Source organism: Morone saxatilis, unplaced genomic scaffold, assembly GCF_004916995.1.
Source record: "Morone saxatilis isolate NCDOM2014 unplaced genomic scaffold, NCSU_SB_2.0 Contig0, whole genome shotgun sequence".
Classification (NCBI taxonomy): domain Eukaryota; kingdom Metazoa; phylum Chordata; class Actinopteri; family Moronidae; genus Morone; species Morone saxatilis.
The window spans coordinates 5,429,007-5,454,133 of NW_023339650.1; the positions used below are offsets into that span (position 1 = coordinate 5,429,007).

The 25,127-nt window shown below is 41.2% G+C and overlaps 1 protein-coding gene across 1 annotated transcript in view; it reads left to right on the forward strand.

Moving 5' to 3' along the window:
• Positions 1-25,127, forward strand: part of adarb2 (adenosine deaminase RNA specific B2 (inactive)) — a gene marked incomplete in the record, with an annotated part of 170,743 nt that overhangs the window by 98,424 nt on the left and 47,192 nt on the right. The window contains 2 exon segments of the mRNA XM_035682212.1: positions 14,845-14,931; positions 15,865-16,817. Of these exon segments, the coding sequence (XP_035538105.1) occupies positions 14,845-14,931; positions 15,865-16,817 (1,040 nt within the window).

The following is a 25,127-nucleotide window of genomic DNA, read 5'->3' on the forward strand; positions in this document are numbered from 1 at the left end:
TTGAAATGACTAAATGTGTGGTATCACACTACAAATAACAGCTATCCACTTGAGATCAAAGAAAATGAAACATAGAGTGATTCAGAGTAGACATTTCAGGGACGAAAGAGAAGGAGACACACAGTGATGCCGAGTGACGTTGATGCCTTCTTACACACAAACACACCTCTGTTGGAAATAAGACTAATATTGTGATATTTTTTTAGAGGCTTAAGAGTTGCGTCACAGGTCTCCTAGCAACCATGCCTGGTGTCACCCAGGTCTACTGGAGATTCAGCTTTGCACAAATATAATGAGAAGTAAAAGACAGGTACATAAAGATGCTGATTCATTGTGGGTGTTGGTAAATTGATTTAAACTAGTTAGAGCCTGAATTACATATAAAACATTAAACTAAACAACGCTATGTCCTAAAGGTCCAGTGTAACACTTTTCATAGTGTATAATCTTCTGAAAAAAAGAATCGTTTTGTTTTTGTTACCTTAGAATGAGCTATTTATATCTAAAGAGGGAGTGAGTCCTCTTCCACAAAGTCTGCCATGTTCGACCGCTTTGTTTCTATTGTATCCCAGGACGCACAAACCAAACACCTAGGCCTTTGGGTTTTCTGCAAGTCTTACGGCCACCATAGTTTCACCTATGTGCTTGGAAGGGAGGGTGAGTCGAGATGGATATATGCCACTAAATCCTTCACACTGGACCTTTTAAGCTGTACTCAAAAATTATAGTTCACTTTATATAGCAGGCTAATTTAGAAAATCAATGAATGTTAACAAGTACTAACAGCTAGTGGATGCTTAAATACCGTTATTTATTAAAGTTTGTTTTGGCCACTTGGGGCAGCGCAACAGTCTATAAACACGACATTGACGTATGTTGATATGACAAAGTGATGGCTATTTGGGTCTCCACTGAGTCCTGAGGGGAATGTCTGCTTCCTTAGCAGTCATTTGGGGCCAGGCATGTAGCACAAAGTTGGTTTGTTGGAGCTGCTGCCAGAAACAACACTGATCAAAATAGTAAAGTTGTGGGCAAGAAAACCAAAACAATGAGCTGAAAGATGCTAAAATGCTCTGTAGAGCTGAGGGGGAACTGCAGAGACAGGTGATTTTCTGTGGGTTGTCACTGCAAGCATTACAGGGAGCCCTTTGACTGACTGTTCATATGAACTTATATTGATTCGTACAGCTTTAATATAGCAAGGTGGTTTAGAAAAGCAGTGAATGTTACTGCCAGTGGATGCTGAACTACCGCTGGCTTCGATTGTCAACATTATTGACCAAAGGCAATGGTTAACTAACTGAGATGCAACTTCAAGATGCTAAATCATCAGTGGCAAAATAAAGACCATGTATTTTGTATGTTCAGAATGTTGTGGACCTCCAATATGATCACAAGGTTTATGTATATTTATGTGAAGCCCATTTAGTGGGAGGTAACAGTGATTATCATCACACATAAGATTATGATATAATTTTGAAAAAGACTTTAAATGTTTTGGCTTCATGAAATATTTAAAGATACACTACTGTTCTTTTCCCATCTTACCAAAACACTCGTGCAGTGCATACAGACTGCACACAACACACACACACATGAGAAACACTGTGGGCAAGAAATGCAAGCACACAGACACAGGAACATTTCAATTTACTGCAGCTTCTATACAGCATTTAGGGAAGTATTGTAGAGGCCCTTCTCAAAATAGACCAGCCTGCATTAGCTTCAAAAAGACGAAGCGGAAATGAGCAGAAACACCAGTCTCCCCACTAAGAGTCAGGTGTGCTGCACACTTCAAAGTCAAAAGGAGTCTTGAATGCAGCACAAATGAAGGCTCCGGTGTGCCGATTCAAACTTCCACATCTCGATAATGACCTCACTCTCCTACACGATTACTCATCATTCATTCAGTCACTGCTGTGGTGGGAAGGTAGTGCTGGTTGTCGAGGCTCGCAGAAGGTGATGGGGGGGCGGGAGGCTTGGGTGAATGAAAGCGAATTGGAGTAGTTTGGATAAGACTTTATGATGCCTCCTCAGAATAATAGTGAGTTTTACTTCCATGTGACGTTTGCGTCGCTATGTTTGGCTTCATTAGCTCTGTTTTATCTTTAGTTTAAATACGGTGTGATTGCTCAAGACGGCCTTACTTCAGTTTGACACTACCTACTCTTCCACTGTGAATTTCACTCTTAATGTTTTATGTCAGCCTGAAAGGGTGATAAACTCTTTTGATGCAGCTAAGTTTGGGTGTGTTTACCACTTATTTATATGGTTTATATACATGTATATAATTACAAACATCCCCTCCGGACATGTTTCATGACATATATAAACCCAAAAACTTTTTCTAAGAATGTGTACTACATATACAGTACTTTATCCCCTCCATTGAAATATCCTAAATCTATGAATATGCAAATGTTGTTTGATTTCAAGAGTTTAACTGCAAAAATCCTCAGTGTATGTGCACTCAAGGTTTCAATCTTCTACATCACACTATAGTTTGGATACTTGGCTTCTAAACTAGTTGTGAAGTGTTAAATGTGAGCATAGAGAAACTTTCCTCTGCCAGCCAGCCCTGTCTCCTCGAAATTACTTTTATTTACAACTAATTTGCAGCAACAAATATATTTTGAGGGGAAAGTAATGCAGAGCGGATTACGTTTTCTATTAACATAATAAAGAAAGGTAACTCGCAAGTATAAAAAAAACGGTGTTACTGAATGTATCAGTAAAATGTAAAATAGGTAATCTTGTAATACTATTCACTGGTAGTATTATTCAAAAGTTAGCAGTGACTTGAGACAATATTTTTTATTCACATTTACCTAGGGCTGCACAATTAATTGAGCCAAGTGCAATATGCAAATCACAGAAAGCTGCAATTTTTTGATAAAGGTAATGTGACAAAACAGCATTATAGTGAAGTACTGTAGTGCTGATGCCATGGTCTGCAAATCTCTCCAGATTTAAGAAGAAAAAAAAAAATGTGTGAACCCATGGGTGCTACAGCAAGGACTCAGCCTTGGTTCATATGAAAGCCAGCTCTACCAGGTGAGATATAGGGCGCAAAAACAGCCTGCTAATATTCAAACTTCTAGGAGACAGGGTGGCTGCCAGTAGATGAATGTGTAAACAACCGTGTAAGACTCTGCACATATATCGATCTGCACAGTGACAAAACAGGTTTCAGTGGAGGGGTGTGAGTCAAGTGGGCCCCTTATGAGCCATTTTTCAGATGACGCAGTTATAGAACGCTAGATTCTCTCACTCCACTATGACCTTTGTTTCAGGTCGGTAGGATATGATTGCAGTCAAAACAGAGCATTAAAGATTTGTGCTTCATTATGACACAACACATACCTTCATCTCTGTGGCACCAAATCAAAGAAATACAGCAAAAACCTTTTACTGTGTCTGCGTGCCCACATTCTACATCTCCATTATTCAGCACACTTCTGACAGTTTGAGGACTAAATATACCTTTTCTCTTTCTTTCTCTCTCTTTCTGTTCGATTCTGCTTGACTGTACTTTTGTTTCATGTGAAGGTTCGTATTTTTTTAAGCCAGCTGTGCATTAAACCAGCTGTGCTGTGATGTGCTACTGAACGCAGCACGCATGTGGAATATGTGTGAAAAGGCCACAGGTTTATTTGTGGGGACTCTAAATGCACAATTACTCAGTGAGTCAAATCAGTGACCAGTGTGTGTTTGTATATGTACATGAGAGATTTCTACTTTATTTTAATATTATTTTAATTTTGACTTTAGAACATTATGGGTGTGAATAATCCCCCCTGTTCAGAGGACATACTGTCTTGTCAGTTCATAAAAGCCCTCCATTTCAGCCTTCACAAATGATCTTTTGAATTACAGGAAATCACATTTTCCTGCTCTACCCTCTTATGTAGTTTTCAGCTTTTTCTGCATGAATCTTGGCAAATTGGAAAATATCTTTAAATTGCTTAGGACTAGATTGGGCTAAAACGAGCCCTAGGAAAATGCAGAAGCTTTTCCCTTTTCAATTTCAGTAAACATTACACTGATATTTCTAAGATATTGAGTGCCCTGGAACTTTCCAAGTCCCTTCGCAGCCAATATTACCACAGCGCCATCCTCCCCTGCAACATTAATGTCATTCTTAGTAGCCAAGGAAAGTGCTTGTTGTCAGATAAGTGATTTTTTTTCTCCCTGAAAAATAGATTGCTGTGCAAGCGCCGAGCCATTTACATTTCACTCAAAAAGCCCGCTTTTCCAGTCCCCCTCCCCATTTTTGTTGTATTTTGGAAAAAAATACATTATCAAAAGTGTGTATTTCATCCGTTGTTTGTCCCAAGCTAGGTATACAATATATAGATCTAAATATATGTTCCCAGCAAAGCTATATGGCCTGTAGGAGACCAAGACAAATGCTGTCAACTAACAAACTACCGGACTGATGCTTAATTTCCAAGTCTGAATGCATCAACATCAAACAGTTCTTTAATTGACTTAGAATCGCACTAAATGTAGAGCATAGAATGGGAAAGGGGATATTATGAGCTGTCAGATTGTATTCATCAGGTTCTTCGTTCTTTTTTTCCACTCTCGGATTGAATGGAAAATGGAAAATTGAGGCTTGAATGAAAACAGGCTGAGAAACCTGTGAGGAAATCTGACGTGGGGATCCAGATATTCCCACAACCACTCATGTTAGTGTGTGAAATGTTGTGACACATGAAACTGTCCATTTGCCAAACCCGTCCCCTGATCAGCGATAGTCCAACGACAGCTTAGCATCTGTAACAAAGCATGGCAGGACTGTTGGATTGCTTTTTCCTTTACAGAGTTAGGAAGGAGCAAAAGTGTAAGGAAACTATCAGTGTGTTTATTGTAAGCTATAATCATTAGCATGTCCGGCTAACTAGCTCTCTGCATATGGAGTGTTACTTTCAAGGCCAAGGAGCACAGTGTAACTTTGCAGGGTAAGCCCTGTTCACAAATACAGTAGTATGTACTGTGAAGTGTTTCTCCACTGTGTAAAAGCGGGTTCTAGATGCTATCAGAGTTTAGGCTAACGTTAGCATTTCGGTCCTGCTCTTTATTGGATTTTGGGCACTTAGCAACCCCAGCAATAGCATTACATTAGCCAAATACATCAATCAGTCATCATCCTAAAAGCTTTTTTCTCTTCTAACATTGAAAGTGAAAACAAACTAAATATGAGTATTATGTAAGTATGTAAGCTAGGCAGCTTAACAGGAAAACATGACTATTAATATTCTATTCCATTTCAGCCAATAGATCCTACTAAATGTTACAGGACACTGAACCTATAAAACAAGTCAGCTATAGGCAGCATTTTCAAAATGTTCATGGAGCTAATGTTAGCTAAATAAGCTACCTAGCAACAGCTGCTAACATCTTCTAGCGACAGTTGTCATTTCAGCTGTCAAATTGATGGTTGCCAGCTAAGAAAGAGAAGCCTGCTATTGATTTACCTTCGTATAAAATAGAGGACACATTGTTTTAAAAAATTACAAAGTATTTTAAGTGGTAAACCTACTTTAGTTATTATTGTAAACTAAATATGCGTCGCAAACTTAAAGCTTGACAGGCGTAACAACAGCAGCATTAATGCTTGTATGAACTTTCAGGAGACTTGGAAGTAAAAATGGATTATCTCTTTATCCCTTTTTTGATATTGAGCATTAAATAGTGAAATTTACAGACTACCTCTACTCTTTTCTAGTTTCCTTTCCTCTTCTGCATCCCATTTCTTCCCTCCCTTTAGTCAGATGGCTCATGTGAGTGAGTCCCGAGCGGCCAGCCAGCCGGACTGCCTGAAACTTATGACTAGCCATGTTCTTCAAACATCATGCTGCAACCAAAGCATGGCAGGATGACAGATAGTCCCTTCAATGTATAGTGACAAACAAATTAGTGCAAAGATGCTCCTCGCTGCATACCAGATGTGTTGGGCTCTGTGGTATGGAACAGCCGATGAAAAACTGTCCACGTCCCATCTGTGCTTTGCCGCGACCATCGGTGCAGCAATTTGTGCTGAACAAAGTAGTGCAAACAGCCAGGCTGATTATATGTGTCATAATGTGAGGCATAAAACACTGCTGGGGAAGATCACACAGAGGCTGGCAGGTTTATTTGATGAGCAGAGAGGGAGGAATTGAGCAGGAAAGGACAGGATGTAGGTGAAATAATGAATGGATAAGAGGGAGAGGTGAGCTGGCTTATGAAAGGGAAAGAATTGAAAATGGGGAAAATAAAAGTGGTAAATACAAGTTTCTTTCAGCCCTCCAAACACATAAATTGTGGTTCATATTAAGTTGCACCAAAAAAATCACACTCCTTTCAGCTATTTTTCTCCCTCACACCTTCCCTCTCCTCAGAGTGTTGCTTTCCAGTTCCAGCTGCCGTCCAGGCTTGAGCCGCTGACTGCAGGGCTGTGACACAAACGGGCCAATTTGTATCTAACCTCACACCTACCTATTGACTCCCACACACTCGGAGATTGGAGACTGCATGCGGGGTCACATCACCATTTGAGTGCCATGTCAGCATGGTTGTGCGCTTACTGCCGAGACAGGCAATAAGCAACACAATGTTTTCTCTCTTCCGAGTGCATTGGCAGGACAGGATTTCATCTCTAAGCACACAGATGTGATAAACGTTGAGAGAACGGTTTCACAAGTCAAACTAGAGAAAAGCAGCATTTGATATTCATGCTTTGCATCCGGGCAGATGACAGCGCTGTGCAGCGTCGGGCTGCAAAGGGAAGTATAGCCCTCTGACAGAAAGAGGGATAACCGCAGGAGGGAGATGAGCAACAACACACTGAGAGGCAGAGACATTCCTGACCTGCTTAGTGTCATTACACCGCAGACTTATCTCGCTCGCTCTGCCTTGTAAATACACTCGAGTGCTTGTTATCAAACGAGCAGGGCGACAAACCTCATCCAGGTTTGAGTCCTCAGCTTCCTCTGCATGCTTGTAAATGAGTCATTCTCATGGATGACAGCCTACATTAATATTCTGTTAAAGAGGGAAGCGAGTGCGCATTAAATCCGCCACTTATCAGGTAGTGATCGTGATCTGTGTCGAACTTTGAAAAAAAAAAAAAAAAGTCATGCCTGTTTGCTTTTAATTGCCAAAAGGTATTCGGGGGAAGGATGGCAACAGCATATGGGATTCATTTTACTTATTTTCATTGCCACTCCATTTTCAGACCTCACTGACATTTCAACAGGGGCTGTGTTCATTTTTAGGATGACAAGTTGCTTGTGTTTCTTTTCCTTCACTCTTTTCATAAAGGCCTTTTCAGTACTCGGTACATTCGGTACATTGTTCAGACGCTGCTATTTTAGCGCTAAAAGCTTTTGCAGTCAAACGCAAAGCCGTCCAAAGGCAACATACTTTTTATTCAAGGTGCACAAGGAAAAAATAAAAACACATGCAGTGAAAAATTGATATTTTTTGTTACATGAAAAACCATACTTTTCCACAGTTAAGGCATGAGATACGACATTAAAAAGCTTTTATCATGACAGTATTCTCAAGTTTCATCCTTTGCATTGAAAGTAAGCACGGCTCTCAGAGGTGAGTGCCTGAAGAGCTGTGAGCGGTGTTAGGCAGTGGTGTGGCCGACGAGGCAGAGCCTCGGCGTGATCATAAGCCCCGCTGTACCATCTCACCGTCTGCTGGGCCTCTGTGACAATCCACAGCCGTCACACACTCTGAGCAGGTTCCTCAATGACACTCAACCATGGCAAGTCGCCTCTCAGGAGCAGAAGAGTGTACTCTGTGTCTCGCTGTCAAAATGGAATAGCAAAAGAAAAAAAAAAAGTGAGAGAGAAAGTGGCATCAAATTTCCCCCTGCGCCACAATATGATTAAGCAATTCAATGTCCACTGAGTTCTGCTTATACACTCCACAGTGGAATACATGGTTATATGCTGTGGCCACCTCAGTTACACTTTGAGTAAAGAAGCCTTCGCTGCCAGTACTGCCTATGAATTCAAAAAGGCTCTTCTAAATCTTATCTTTGATTGTATTATAGAGTGTAGGACAGCAGGGGCCAGCGCCTGTATTTGCAGCAATAAATAGTCATAATACAGCATAGAATACAGCAAAATGAAAAACCATGTGAGATGGAAGAAAGAAGCACAATGAATAGATGTTTGCTAATAATAAAATGAATGAAACAGCTTTAAAGTCAAGATACTGCACATATGTGTGGTTATGTACAGTATGTACACATTTTGGCAGTGCCCAACGATAAGCAGTACAGTATTTCACTTTTAATCTGTTAGATCATGTATAGATAGTGCAGCTTGATTATTTTTTGGCAACACAAGTGCTGTGAGATCAAGCAACTTACAAAAACAAATGTTTTGGCTTCATTAACTGGCACCAAGGCCTTCATTGTTTTCTAGGTTTCTTAATCGGGGACTTCTCTGAAGAGCGAGAGAGCAAGCTTCACAAAGCTAGTGCTATAACTGTGACATACAGGTCATCAGAGGTATTTGCTAATATGTCAGTGCAATTTCAGGGGACACAAAGCCATCATCAATCTCAGGATTTAACTACTGGGGATGTTGGTAGGAGATTTGAACTGTGCCTACATTTTGGGAAATGCTTTCCTACCGAGAGTTCAGTGAGAGGACTGATGGCATTCTCATGTCCGCACACTAAATATGAAGCTAAGCTAGCCAGTTGCTAACTTTATAGGTAAGTATATATTCTCGTATGACTGTCGGCAAGCAGGCAAATATGTGTATTCTCCAAAATGTCAAACTATTGCTTTAACGTTGCTTAAAATGTTTTGGCATACTGTATGATAATGTGAAAACATGTACATACTGTGTATCAAAACCACACATTATATTCTAACATATTGTACAGTATATATGTTTTATCTTTAGTTAAAAGCTATTTCATTCATTTGATCATTCTCAGCATACTCAACTGGCGTAAATGTGTGGCACTGGTTATTAATTTCATTTTCTGTCCATTTAATGATTTTTCTTTTAAATAATTTTTGTTTGTCGCTTCATGATTCTTCTTCTTTATCGTATTATCTGTTTTAATTATTGTTTCAGAAAAGTTAAATAAGATATTATTTGCAAACAAATCAAATGAGAAGAAACGTGAGATTGTACAGCAAAGCGATGTGTGAAGTTTAATCAGCCTCAGTCTCAAAGGGTGTCACACACATAGCTTTTAACACGATTAAACGAAAAGCAATATCTGCCAAACTCAGTCTCTAGATGCAAGAGCAAGAAATTACAGCAATTGCACAGAAAGTGAGACATTAGCCTGAAGACATCAACATGAATACCTCATGTCACAACATACATATGATGTAGATGATGCGGTACAAACTGCATTATACTGTATTTTCATGAGCAATGAGCGTATTTATATGAAAACAACATAACACAACAACTCTCTGTCCTTGGCTTCATGGCCAGGGGAGCAAATGTAAAGCAGATGGCCTGGTTACTTTGTCCTCACTGCCGCTAATCAGGTGCTAAATATCCATCAGTCTGTGCTAATACATCCCCCTACCTCTGTTTTACTCCCTCTGTCCTCTATTAAAGGATAATTCTAGTTATTTCAGTATCCAGTATGTAGTAGTAGCTTCAGTGTTATAGACAAATTGTAACCTAAATGTGACTAAACCACGTTCTTCCCACACTTGTTTGAGATACCAGAGCCTGAAGAAAAACCCACACGCTGTTAGTAATTAGAACTGGGCTGTTGATGTAAACAAGTCTCCCCAGCTGACAGTCAATATTTATGGGTTTGTTGCTGGAGCTGGAATTGTCACCTTTAGAGCTGAGCTTAGCAGTATGTCTACAGCGACATAGGAGGTGAGATCTAAACTCTAAATACTGTGCAGTCACAGCCCTTCACCACTTAGTCCAACAAGTCTTATTCCACTTAAAGGACCAGTGTGTAGGATTTTAGTTGCATCTAGTGGTGTAGCTGCAGATCGCAACTCGCTCTAAGCACAAAGGAGAATCTACAGTGGGGAAAAAACGTGCGAAAAACACACAAGTGGTAATTTCACCTGTTCTGTTCACAAACACAGAGGAGAAATATATTTTGATCAAACAAAAATTCAGTATCACCTGTTTTTTTTTCTCTGCCTCTCTGAACTTCCGTAGAAAACACATAGACGTGTTTGTTACGTTGTACTGCTGCTTCGGTAGTGAAAAGTCATGTCATGGAAACGGCGGAGAGGACACTTAGTGTGTCAGGGTCTATTTTTACATTGCTTTTTGCTCAGAGATCAGATGTGAGAAGTGACAGGAATCTGGTTTAAGTGCTGTGGAGAAACAATGCAACCTCTCATTTAGTGGCTCAGTGGCTTTCAATGTGAGGATTGCAGGAAGACATTGAGAAAAAGATAGAGACAGGAGAGAGAGAGAGAGAGAGAGAGAATGATTTCCCCCAGCGCCTGTTTCAATAGTGTCTCCCGTCGCTCATCTGACCCATTCGTTATGCTGAGCCATGGGGAAATCTGATTGGGCTCATTACCCTCTCCTCAGAACTGATATAGAAAGTGCAAGGAGAGAGAGAGAGTGAGAGAGACTGTTCTCCAGCTCATTGTGAATGGACACCATCACCAGTGTTGTCACTATCAGGAGTGTATGGCCATCTGCCAAGGCTCTCCCTATCTAACCTGGCTCTCCTGCCTTCCCTGCCTTTGTGCAGTGGAAACAAATGAGCGCCGTCTCCTCTCACCGTGTCCTGGTGCAGTGGGGGATGGACGTAGCGAGCCGAGACTATTGGCATGCATTGTCTCATCCACTCGGCTGGCTGGTGAATGAGAAGGGATGGATGACAGATACCGTGAAGGGCATGTAAGGTAACAATGTCCACGTCAGCGGCAGTGATCGGTGGTACACTTGATGAACTTTGCACCAGGCGAGATTTTTCCTCCCTGCTTTAAAGTGAGTAGTAGATTCACCTTATTAGCCCAAATCAAATTCTGGTATCATGTAAGGTCACTGGGGGGATGTTAGTGTACACGGGAGGTGACAAACATGGAAACACAAAGCTGGCCTCACTGCAGACGGTTTAGGCTCTTTATCACCACTAAGTAACACATACACACACACACACAAGTAGAACTGTAGGTCTGAGGGATGTACATTTTCTGACAACACACCACATGATTTCTGTGTAAAGGAGCTTTCAGGTGGTCTAACAGTCTGCCAGCCATATGGACTTCCTCTTGCTTAAATCATACCAACAATCTTTAGTTTTCAAGTATATATTGACTCAAAAACATACAATCTTCACAATAATCACCACAAAGAAAACCCACATCCTCAACCAGTTGATACTTAAACTCTTTGGAAAAACATTCTGGCCACATTGTTATCATACTATCCTATACCTCCTAAAGGCTCAGATAACCTGTTTAAGTGACTAATACTCCCCCCACATGATTTTGAATAAGGTGATTTGGCTTCATTTAGGACAGTTCAGAGGAATTTTAATATTAGACTTTAGAATGTAATACCAGAATAGTTTAAAACTAACAATACAGCCAACCAGTTGTATTACTATCCTACAACGTCAGACTGCATGAGCTCTCTGCAGTGTATTTTAATTTACAAGGCTGAAAATATGCTGCATCTCTCTAGGAAAATCAAACACGCTACATACTGTAAACCACTAACCAAAACTGCCTCTGACGTTATACACATCTCGCTCATAAATCAGGGTGAAGTGTGTTTTTGCCGGCGCTTCACAAACCTATCAAAAAACGATAAGAGGTGGCATTTCGAGGATGACCTCTAAACTGCACTGCTTACCACTGCGCAGTTGATTCAGCATCAGAGTTATTGAAAACATGATGATATTTTCCACTCAATAGCTACTTCCTGAGACATTTGAAATGAACTGTGGTCCATTGAAAGTGAGAAGAATTGTTTTTGAGGTTTACTTTGAAATTATTCAGACCTGAAGAGCTCTATACAGAAAAGCTCTATTCTGACTCTGAACTTTGTCATCCAAATAAAAATCCTTTGAATACAGAATAAAAAGGTCCATTCAAGGTGTTATACAGCCCAGCGCAGCAGCAATCAATGAGGATAGTGCATAGAATTAGTTTCCTCTTTACAGGAAAGGAAGGAGTACTAGAACATTTTACTCAAGTAAAAGTACTGTTACTTGTGTAAAAAGTAAAACAAAGTGTCATGTCCAACAAGTAATGACTATATCAGTCCACCTTGGGGTGTGAACTGTACCACCGGGCTCATATGTTCAAACTAACAATAAATTAATTTCTGTAGACATTTGCAGCCTCTGCATGGATGACCTTACTCACTATAGCCTCACTAGAAATAACCAGAAAAGCGGGACTAAACTCAGTCAATTAAACAAAAAATACATCATAATAATATGGACAGAATTGTATAAAAAGTTACAGAAAATGTCAGTAAAAGGGGTCGTTTATGGAATAAGGTTTGGGAACCACTGCTGTAGCAGCGTCTGATTTTTAAGCTCATGGCCTTTTGTACAAACTGTGTTCATCTGTTTACCTTTCACACCGCTTTGGAATCTCATTGCCCAGTGGGCTCTTTGAATTGCCGTTGAGTGGGTGGTGTAGACCCTTTGGCAAAACAGAATTATCAAATATACATTACAGACATTTCAGGCCACAGTGTGAAAGCTCAGGCTCATGTATGTTAATTGCCTGTAATTTCATGCTTGATGTAAACATTTGTCTTCTCATTTGACTACAAAGCAACTGGGAACATGTTGTACAAATGCAAGAATGAGCTAAGATATGCTGTAGCGGCCTATAGCCCCTTAAACACCTCTAATTTTACCACTTTTGTAAGCACACCAGACAGCCATGTTTTTTACTGTAAATAGAGCTTTAGGGGCTTTAAAAACAATATACACTGATTTGAAAATGGTCAGGATAATGACCCTGTTGGCCAAGGGAGTCATTTAGGGCCAAATTGCTGCTTGTGTTGGGCTTTAGTCCGTAATTAGGTCAGAATGCAAATGCTTGTATTGTGATGTTGGCCCACGAGGACTAGCACAGCTCCAGCCTCAGTGTTTAGAGTGTATCCATGTGTGTCAGAGTGACTCATTGAGCCCCTCTAGTGCTGTTGAGGAGAGAGAGAGAGAGAGCACCGGGGGCCGAGCTCATTCACAACCTTGCACTCTTATCAAAACATGTTTATTGCACTGTAATGTGGCGCCCCGTTTATGCAGCGTTTAGCTCTCTGAAACTGTTGCTCCTGCAGGCCTTAATGCTGCTTCAGGACTCTGGTGGAAAGGGGCAGGGAGAGCCTGACCTCACGCTCACCCTCTAACCTTCCACACGCCTACATAAACTCATTTTACCTCATTTTACCTCATTTTCCTCTCCTTGCTTTTCTCCACTTCATCATCTCCCCCTTCTCCTGTCCACCTCCAGTTCCTCCCTCTTGTTGCCTCTCGCTTACCTTTCTCTTTTATTGATCATTAGTTGATGTTGGGAAGAGAGAGGGGATGTAATTAAGGAGCCAGACTGGTCTGTCAATTCTGCTCAGCCCTGCATGGAGTGCACCAGACCAAGCGATGGCCCTAATAGGGCTTCATACTGTAAACATCACGCACACCTGGACAGCAGCAGGCCCCAGGGAAAACAGGAGAAATCCACTGTCGACAAGTTAGCACTGATAAAAAAAAAGAAAGTTTATTGCTTAAGATGTTGCAAGTGTGTGTGTGTGTGTGTGTGTGTGTGTGTGTGTATGAAAGATCCAATCAAACAAAAAAAATCCAAATAAAATACCATTCGCATTGTTGTTTTTTTTCAAGTGTTCACTTACTGTTATATTAAATGACAATTATTTTGCTTTTTGTATTTACTATCAGAATAAATTGTTCTTGACAACATGGTAAAAAAAATCAGCTCTATCACAGTTTGGGATTAGAGCTAAATAAAACTGAACTAATTGTCCTTTTGTGATTTAATTGTGAATAAATGCATCCATAAAAAGTGACACACAGAACAATGGGCATCATGCAACAACCTCTCATGATTCCTTCATCATAAATCATTTTGAGCTGGTTCAACTTAAACAGCGTAAACATAGGATAACTCTTTGGTCACACTAATATTACAAACAAATTTGATTTCCTTTTATATTTTCTCAGTTAAAGTCTTTATTTCTCACTAAGATCTTACAGCTGCAGTTGCTCCTGTTCTAGCTACTCTCTGGAGAGTTTGAACTTCCAAACAATGCATGCTGGGAAGTCTGCTAACTATTTAACTGTCAGTTATTTAACTGCATGTTAAATCATTCCCTCTTTATTTCTGTCACAGTGCAGCGCTGCTCTTTTTAGCCTTTGGTAACATTCAAGTGGAACTTTTGCCACAAACTGAGCGGAACAGGCAGCCGTATATGGCAGTTTTAATGGTGTTGATTATGTGTCTGATCTCACAAGCAAGAAGTTTGTCCAGTAAAGAGAGTTTGGTGGATCCCATTTGGACTTGTATGCACAAATCTTACAGAAAAAATTAAAAAAGGATTAGGATAATAATACGAAAATGTCCTTGCATGAGGCCCAGTGTGTATTGTATTTCACATAATTTCTTATCCGTGTTTGTGTGTGTATAAGTTTGTCTTTTCCTCCTTATGTGTGCATGTAGCATTGTGGTCCATGCAGGGGTGACAGAGAAAGGGTCTTGTGTGCATACTCCTGCTCACTTATGCTTCGTCTCTGTCCCCGTGTTGGGCCGACACTGAGCCGCGGCTTTAATCGATAAAACTATCAAAACATCTCTGCCGCTGCCCTCTTGTTGACTCTACGTGTCTGTTGTCTCTCCTCCAGAGAAAGTCAGTATGCTGTCAGCATTGATCGCTCCTTTCAAGTACATAAGCCCTGGGACCAGCAGCACAGAGGACGAGGACAGTTTAAGTAAGCTGCTGCATCTTTTCCTTCTCTCTGTCAGCACGCTGCGCTAACTCCCTCAGTGGCAGGCCTAATATGGAAATGATCTCTCTGTCACCCACATAATTAATTATTTTGGAAATGGGCTATTTGATTACGCATGGGTGTCAGCTTGTGTGTTAAAATCTGTATTATCTTATAAAAGTGAGCTATTGAATATTAAATTTGAGTGTTCGTGATAAATAAGTCATTAGATAGTGTACACAGGCGTACATGTACATGTCTATCATCTAGAGCTACAATCTGCTTCAGCCCACCAGTGAATGTCAGCACTTGATCCCAGCCTCCCACTCCCCCATTAACATTCTTGTTCCAAGATCTGAACACCCTATTTTTGTTCATTTCCCATCAGAAATGCAATACGCCACCACTTCCCCATAACTAGGTTTGAAGAGCGTATCACAGCTGTTCAGACTTTGCTCTCACAGAGGATAGAAGTGTGAAATAAAGCGGGCTGCAGACATTTCATCCTTTCTTGGAATGCCTGCCACTCGATGTGATCCCCACCCCCATTACAAATAGGATTGATGCTTTGCATTGGCCACAGGGACCGATGTTTCCCACTTACAACACAGATTCAGAACCAATTTGGAGGCAGATTACAGAATGATTTGGCAGATAACATCGCCATTTTTAGGGGATTTGTATTTGGATTTTAAAACACTTAAATATGATAGAGCCCTGTGGTATGAAGTGTGCTCAGCTCAGAGAGATGATTGTAGATTTGTTCATTACCATTTCATTGTGTATCAAGTGGCTCAATCTGCCTTGGGAGATTTTCCATTTTGTTCAGCCAGGATGAATGCGAGTGTCACACAGTAATGACTGCTTTTATTTTTGCTCCTGTGTTGGATGTCTTTTTTATCGCTCTGGATCACATTGTTTCTGTTTTTATTGCAGGTACAAGCAGTGCAGAGGTAAAGGAAAACCGTAATATTGGTAACTTAGAGGATCGCTCCATAGGATCTGCAGAGTGCCAGTCGCTTTTCTGCTCCGACTCTGCAAGAAGTGGGAGCTCTGGTCTGAAGAGGAAACGACCACTGGAGGAAGACAACAACGGACACTTGTGTCAACTCCGCCTGATCTATAAGAAACTGTCCTGGTCTGAGGCACCAAAGAATGCTTTGGTACAACTCAATGAGCTCCGGCCGGGCCTCCAGTACCGCATGGTTTCTCAGACAGGCCCGGTCCACGCTCCTGTCTTCTCCATCGCTGTGGAGGTGAACGGGCTGACCTTCGAGGGCACGGGACCTACAAAGAAGAAAGCTAAGATGAGGGCTGCAGAGCTGGCCCTCAAATCCTTCATCCAGTTCCCCAATGCTCCTCAGGCCCACTTGGCCATGGGAAACATCTCAAACCCTTCAGCTGACTTCACTTCAGATCAGGCCGATTTCCCTGACACTCTCTTCAAGGAATTTGAGTCTTCACCGTGCTCCGGTGGCCTCTCGCTCTGCAACTCAGCAGCAGAAAGCGAGCTACTATCGAGTGAGCTACTGAGACATGGACGGTTGCTTTGCCATACTTTGGACCTAATGGTGCAGGCTCAACAGAGGTTGGGTGGTATTGTTCCAGAGCCAGAGGCCGCCAAGAGTCCTGTGGCATTGCTCAATGAGCTCCGGCCGGGCCTGCGCTATGCCTGCCTTTCGGAGCGAGCTGAAGGCCGGCGGCTGCGCAGCTTTGTGATGGCAGTGCGCGTGGACGGGCGGATATTTGAGGGCTGCGGTCGCAGCAAGAAGCTGGCCAAGAACCAAGCGGCCCAGTGTGCTCTTCAGGCCCTCTTCAACATCAGGACAGCCCCTGAGGGAAAGACAGGCCTCAAAGCCAGCAGGAAGAGTTGTCCTCATTTACCCCAGGTGAGTACAGACACATCCCCAGCGCCTGTCTTCTGCTAAGCTTCTTTGGCAGATACTCCACTTCCTACAGGGGCCTGTAATGACCAAAACAGCAGGCGTGCAGCGAAAAGCCAAACACCTTCCAACAAGTAATTAAGGAGGAAAGGAGATAGGAGCAGGGATGGAAGGAGAAATGGTGGCACTGCTGATAAAGATACGTGTAAGCAAGCTGGCATTTACCTTGTGTCAGAAATAGTGTATATAGTGAAAGTACAGATCACAGATTTGTGTGCATGTGTTTGTGGGTGGCTTTGTGTGTGTTCTGCAAAGCCGGGGTTTTGAGTAAACAATATCTGTTTGTTGGTCTATTTAAATGGAAAAGCATGTAAATGAAGCTAATTATTGTCCTTGTGTCACTGACACAAGAAAAATCTGCATCACAACTATAATGAGATCCAAATGAGTTTTTTTTTTTGTGTTTTTTGAGTCTTATGTGTTTGTAGAGCTGTAATTGGGAGAGTTTTGTAATTTTGCATGATCTCCTGTTTCCTCATGTGTGGCATCACAGTGTCTACAAACATTAATTCAATCTGTTGCCCAAAGGAGATAGGAAAGCAAAGAGCAAATCGACAAACAAACCACCGAGCCCAATCCCATGCTCATTTAACCAAATATGTAAATGGCAATCAGAGCGAGGAAACTAGTTTTATAGAAACTTCAGGAAATTGGAGAGCCTAAAGACATAGTGGTTGGATTGGCTGGCACTTGTTGACAAACATTTAAAACTTAATTTCCGCTGAAGAATTTCATCTGAAGTAAAACTGCCCTGAGTAGATAGTCACACTGATTTTAGTTGTTTACTATTGTTTGTGTAGAGAAGAACCTTATATGCAAGCTGTCCAGGTCACTGGCATGTTGGCAGCTCAAAGTGAAACTTTAAATTTCCCCTCTACTATCCTAATACAACACAAAAGAATGTGCAAAGCACTACACTCTTGAAGTTTTGGATCGAAAAATTAAGCCGTACACATCCAAAGCTTCATTTTCCCTCAAGTCTTTCCTGGAAGCCTGCTGTCGACAGACACGCCATGCCACCATATTGTGCTCCTGCGCATCCTGTAGGGTATGTGTCATATTAACATTCTTTTTCAGCCTTGAAGAAATAAACTGGCGAGAGTGTCCTTCCCCAGAGCACAACATCAACCCAACAAACCTGCACATGTTTGCCTGGGAGAAACTTTTTCTTTTTCTCCCTGCTGCCACGGTGTCTAAAAGGATTTTAAGAGGATTTGCTGCACCCGTTTAGTTCCAGAAAGCACTCGCTTGTGGAATTTCTTGAAAGTCAGCCGTGCTGTCTGCCAGGCTCGAGAGGCATTTCATTTTCATTGGTAAAGGACAACAGCGCACATACAGTATGTATGTATGTATGTATGTATGTATGTATGCATACATGCCCGAATACACATGTGACGAGGCATGTGTTTGTGGGTATGATGTGCTCCATGTCTGAACTGTTGCGTAATGTTAATTAAAAACCCTCGAGCTCACATACACTCTCTCCATGTTCACATGTGAGTAAATCGTCTTGCCAAGCAATGATTGCATGGGCAGTGGTTGACTACACTGCAGATGTGACGGGTAATGTGGGGGTGGTTGCCAGCTGTAGCCTGGGGACACAAATGTTGTGGTGCTATGCCAAGTTATGTGTGCCACCTCGGCCCGTTCTCTTTTCCCAGAATTACCTCTGGCTGTACCTGTTGCAGGATAAGCTCTGTTGGGAAGATATTAATGGTCCTATACACCATATATGGTATAATACCCTTTTCCTAAGATTAGAATTATTAGGTTCTATGTGATATTTTTGTCAAAAAGTCTTAATAACCCTAATCAATCTTTTTTTTTTGGGGGGGGGGTTGTTTAGTTTCATGTATTAACGGCCTTATACTTAAACCTTCACTTCATAAAAAAGTGAAGGTCATATTTCCAAAGTCAATTGTTAACCTTATTCCACCTCTTTACCTTGTTGCCTCAATGATCTGTAACTCTGGTTTATTGAGCTGAAAGGTCATGAAACAGTGTTCAATGTGTGGTTTTAAAAAGCTTCCATATGAATCACTTGAACAGAGACCTTTATGAATGACACTGTAACAAATACCAACTGAGATGAGTCATTTTTATCTTGTTCGCTCACTAATTTTATTTGCACAGTTCATGCTATAATTTCTCAGCAATGTCTGATCACGGCAGTGTAGTGTCACTGTTAACCCATTAAAATTAAATAAAATCTATATGCAAACCTTTATTATTGGTTGCATATGAGTTATGAAAAGTTCCACCAGAGAGTAATTTCCCCACATTTTCATTTCAATAATTATTTAAAAGGGCCTAAATAGGTAAAAATATCCTTTATTTCACAGGATTGGAGAAAATTGCAGTTTGGTATTTAATCCCGGTGTTCATCTGAACACTAATTCTAATATTACCACTGTTCTTGCAGATAAACGTAATAAACGCCTAAAGCTGAAGATACACTGCACTAAAAAATAGTCCTGACCCAACTTAGCCGCTGTAACAGCCTGTACCCATGTGGATACCCTCTATTTACACAATATAATTCCTCCTGGCAAAGGAGGCACTAGGTCATCTTAATCATTCCCAATGGTGGCGGAGAGCTTTCCTACCCAACCTCTCGACTGATTGGTTTACTTTAATAAAGACCCAGAGGGTACACCACCAGCTAACAGGGTCAGAAGTTAACCACAGGGTTAGGACAACACTGCTACTTTCTTCTTGTAAAAAAGAAGTGGGGACACAGAGAAGATGAAAGGCATTCCATGCTTGAATATATTGATTGAGGACAATGAAAGTAAGTAGGGGGAGACAGGACAGTAATATGAGGATATTGCATTAACTCAACAGAGTGGAACATAAGGACGAGGAGCAGCATTACTCTCTCAAACTGGAAGGCTGGCAGCTCCAGAATCCATCCCCGCAATGAAATATTTAAACTCACCAGAACTGCATGGTGCTGTTTTCTTCCTCACATACATACTAAAGAATAATACAGTGAGAGTGACAAGACAAGCATACTAGTGCACATCCACACATGCAGTAGACTCAGACTCAGACTCATGCAGTAATATAGCTTATACTTTTCTCTATTTCTCCTACGCTCATGTCTATGGGAATTGACTTTAACAATCATACCAGAAATGAGGCATTGGGCCACAGTCTGCTTGACATTAAAGAGCTATTTGTCTTCCAGCAAGGACTTTAATTTTTTATTCCTCCATTTAACCTTTATTTATCCAGGGAAATCAAGTGAGAATGCATTCTGCAGAGATAGCTTGCCTTATATTGACTTCTCTCTATTTATTCATAGCTGAGAGACGCCAAGTACAACCACATTCATTTAGATTAAGCAGCTCTGTTAGAGCTAATGGGAGTTAGCTGCCTTGCTCAGCAGCACGTCTTCAGTAGTAGTTCAGGGAAGGGAGATATTCTAAGTTGATCAGGGGATTCAATGTAAAAGCCTTCTGGCCACCAGGACAATTTTCTAAGGGACTATGTGGGAATTATTAGGGTGGGGAATGGTGCTGAATATTATGTTTGACCCCTAATATATTTTATTGCAACTGTTTAAATAAATTAGTGAAAATACAGGAGCTTTCTATTTTTGAATACAAAGCCACCAGCCACCATATGAGTTAACCGGGAACAGGCCACAGCTCGGTGCTGAAGGGCCTGTGCACCACAGTATTTTCACCCCAATCCCAGCCCTCTGTCCTTGTAATTACGTTTACATATAACCAGTTTGTTTTCCCAATGAAGCTGTGGTAACAAGTGTAAATGCTGCCTGGATTATGCCAGGCACTTTTGACTGAATAAACAATTTTACAAAGCAAAATTATGTACCACACGGAAGTCGAAGGGAGATGGACCTCGACACTAGGGACCAGGGTTCACATCCCAAGTCTGTGGTTAGGTATGGTTAGTGTGGTTAGGCAAAAAGCACTTTGGTTAAGGTTAGTGTAAACATAATATTAAAAAACCTTAATAAACCTGTAGGTGCTACACCTAGATATATTATTGCATATTTTGGAAACCAAATAAAACATTGTAGTCTGACCTTCAGTATAAACGCAATTTCCTCATTATGTTATTAGAACACGCACTTTAGTCCAATTTATGTTTTTTGATAACATAATGAGGAAGAATAGTCTGCTTTCAGAAAAAATAAAATGTATAATACTTAACTCCACCTTTACTGACCCTCCCTCCTCCTCCCCCCTAATACTTTTTGTATAGTCCCTAACCTCAAGGTTACATTTGCCTCTAATCACAATTTATAGTCTTTATTATTAATCAGTCAGTAGAAAGCTGTTTTTTAATCCAACCCACAGCACTCTAGTTACCGAAAAATGTCTTTGCCCTATTAAAGCCTGCACAGTGAAGTGAGAAAGTGCTGGAGTAATCCTGACACCCATTTCACCAAGTGGAATGATTACCCTACTGTTCAGGCCTTGATTGGCCACTTAATCTCTCTCACCGTCACAAGGAACTGTGGTGTTGCCAAGTCAACTGAGCCTGAGACTTGTGTGCAGTAGACGGAGAGTCAGCAGGTCCACGTGGAAGGACAGTATGGAGGTCAGTGGTCAGGACGCTGCGCTCTGCCACCTTGGATTAAGGTCCATTTGAATAGGGAAATTTGCTTGGTGGCAGAGCAGCATGGAAATTAGGGTTAATGGGAGGGGGGGGGAATGAAAGAACTGCAGATAAAAAGCCAGCATATTTGTCTTTTGGTTCTTTTGGGTATTACAAACAGAATATTTTAATTTTTCATTATGTCAGCTGAGATCAAACGCAGCTGTATATTGTCCTTTATCTCATTGCAGTTCACAATGATTTGATTTAGTTATCTCCAAATGTGAACCATCACAGATAGAGAAGGATACAGACTGGTCAAGTGGAGTAATTTCCCTGCCTCCGCCACAGCAAATTGAATATGATTTCAGACACGTGAAGGTGACCCCTGTCAGCCGCTGAGCCTCTCGCAGATTGTTTTCTTTGTCTAATCTCTCCCACTTCTAATCTGTCTCTATATAAACAGCTGTGACAGGCTGATCATTAATTAATATTGCCACAACAAATTAGCAGCGATCGCCCAGCCAAGCACCCTGTCTAAGATAGAAATCCACCAAGTCGGAGAGAGAGAGAAGGTGTGAACAACACATTAGAGAGGAGTTGATTAACAGCTTCGGAGACCTTGCAGATAGTGTTACAGCCTCAGCATGTGGACAGTGACGGATACACACACATAGTGACAGCTACCACAGCAGACTGTACTCACAGGATCAACTGTGATTATCACTATAAGTGGTGCAGTGCAAATAGCCTGATAAAACATCTGCATTCATCAGTGTCTACTGATTCAGAAGACACTTTCGTTAAGTTTATTGGAACTGATTGGTTCAAAGTACCCAGACTTGTGAAAAATATAATGCAATGTAAGGATAATTTTTGATCAACAACACAACTCAAAGTGCTTTGGTAATCTGCTGGATGCTGCAGAAATGGCAGAATATCTCTGGTTTTATATCATTGAAGGTTGAATGTCTTTGGACATCAGACATTAACACGCAGTTTGAAGATGACACATTTGTAGTATTTTCTGATGTTTATAGTATAAGCAATTAATCTATTAAATGAGAAAATAATCAAAAGATAAATGGAAAATAAAAATAATCACGAGGTTTATCCCTAGTTGCAGTATTGTCAGAACTAGTAATAGTAATAAACTATACTTATCTAATAAATAACACCGGTAGGTCTTTGCTGTATTTTAAAACTAAAATCCTGATCTCTAAGTGAGACAGAGGAGGGAATTTCTCATGTGCATCCATAAAGTATCTCATTGCAATTTGTCACTTAATGCACAATAATAAGTTGAGCAAAAAGCCACTGTTTGCACCTGGACTGTCAGTCTGCCCTTTAAGCAGCCACTTACCTCATCATGTGGTATTTAAAGAAAAAGCAGCTTGGGAGAGTGGAGATTTGTGGGTGAAATTACTGAACAATAATGTTTCCCTGTCTGAATGGAAGCACCCTGTACATGGAAAGGTTAGAATCATCCCCAACTGTCTAATATGTATGCAAAATATGACCTATGAGGCTGCAGGCTGTTGAATCTAATGTACCGCGTCAGCATGCAGCTTTGAGGGAAAATCCCTTAGCGGGGAGGAATTGAAATGGGGTTGGTCAGGTCAAGTCACCTCACATATACAGTAAAACGCCCCTGTAATCTATTCCAAAGAAGCGTGACGCTCCTGTCTGCACCTCTGCTCGCCCTACAGTATCCTCAGTCGCTGCTACAAAGTCTTCATTGTTTGTGACAGTCCTCCATTCCTCCCTTTCCCTCTTTCTCCCTCCTCCTTTTCCCCTCCACAGCCCCTAGCTGTGAGCCGGAGCATGGCTATAATCATTTCTGAAGAACCTCTCACACTTCATTAAAAGCATAATCAAGTTCATTACAATTTCATAGGCGTTCAGGTACCAAATGGCTTCCGATAAATCACGACTATTGGTCCTGTGTGGCTGGCATGTGTAGGTTTATCTCTGGCTCTCAGGCAGGAGAGAGGGGAAGAGGAGGAGGGAGGAGAGGAGAGGTCTGGATGTCTGGCCTTTAAATGACCTTCCAGCCTGGAGCTATGGACCACTCTGTCATACTCACTGAATGGAGAGGTGCACACACCCGCATCAGCACGCAACGCAGCTGGAAGATCAGATTGTTCATGAAGCCAACACGCTGATAACCAGTAAGCAGATCAACAGATGTGGCACCAAAGTATTGTTTTAAAACTTAACGCATGCTGTGTGCTGGGCAGCACGACATCCCATGATTTACTGTTTTATCTTACAGTTGTTGTAGATGATTACTTGTATTACTTGTTGTGTTGGGGAGAAGATAGCTGTCAAAATAATATTTATACGCTGGGATATTATACTGAAATTTTAGACACAAAGGATAAAAAAAAGCTTCCTGGATTTCACCGACAGTGTAGTTTCAGCTGTGTTTCCACCGCAGGAACTTTCCCCAGGGACTAGCAACCTGAAGAGGAACTCGGTGCGTTTCCACCATAGGGATCATGGCCTAAATGAAGTTCCGGAGGCATTATTTTACCCCCCAAAAAGTCCCTGATTTCATATTTTATTTCATTTTTTAAAAATCTGCAGCAGCGAACCAGTTTGCTTTCTTCTCTAACTCGATGTTCATTTGTCGAAGCACAATAACCAAAAAACATATGACAGGTGGGCCGAAAATTCCATTTAAATACAGCTGTCAATTTTTTAAAAGTATATTCTGTGTGTGGAAAGAGGAATGGGAGTTTGGAAACACCATGACAGGAAAGTTGGGATTGCCTCAGTACGTGCTGGAGATAACCATTGTTACCTTTTAATCATTTTTACTGTATCCGGCAATGTAAAAGTCTTTTGATGGGGTGAGAGAGGCTGAGGAGGAGGAAGGGAAAGGAGAAAAAAATCAGTATCTGCAGAGAAGCAATAAGCTGTGATTTATTTATACAGATATTAATCCATTATCATATTTGCAGTTATGCGTACAGTATTTTTTTTACTATTACAGCAGCTTGCCTTCTGATCATAAATTAGTTCATTTAGCTGTTGCTTTTAATCTACCAATATGGTGTGATGTTTCTGTGCTTCCTGAATTTATTACAGGCGTCTTAGCTGCTGATTGTTGATTTGGCTTTTCAGAAAATAATAATCAGCCATGAGCCCATATTATATCCTCAGAACAAATGTCCTCAAAAATATCTGTCCTGTGTCTGCTACACACAGAGACAGACACGCATCCCTTGACAGCGATTGTCCCTCTCCACCTACTCACATGCCTGGCTGATCACTTGGACCCACTAGGCCTCCCAAACCTCTGTAGATGCTGTCCCATGGGGTCTCCTCCCCTCGCTTCCATAGCTGAGGAAGCATGGCTCGTGTTGTTGATATTTTCAGCTTGACTGTGGGATAGAATATTAGCAGAGGGAGTTTTATACGGCTGTTGTGGATGTTAAAATACTCACCTTCGCATCAGTCTGCTAATACGTGTATTGATTCAGCCTTGTTCCTTCATAGCCTGACTGCATCTGAAAGACATCTGAGACATCTTCTGTTTGTGCATCTGGAGTTAAATGTAATTATTTTGGAAAAATGAAAAAAAAGAATTGTTTTCTGTCTTGATACCATGATCAATACCACTAAATATGAAGCTACAGCCAGTTAGCTTAGCTTAGCATAAAGATTGGAAACAGCTAGCCT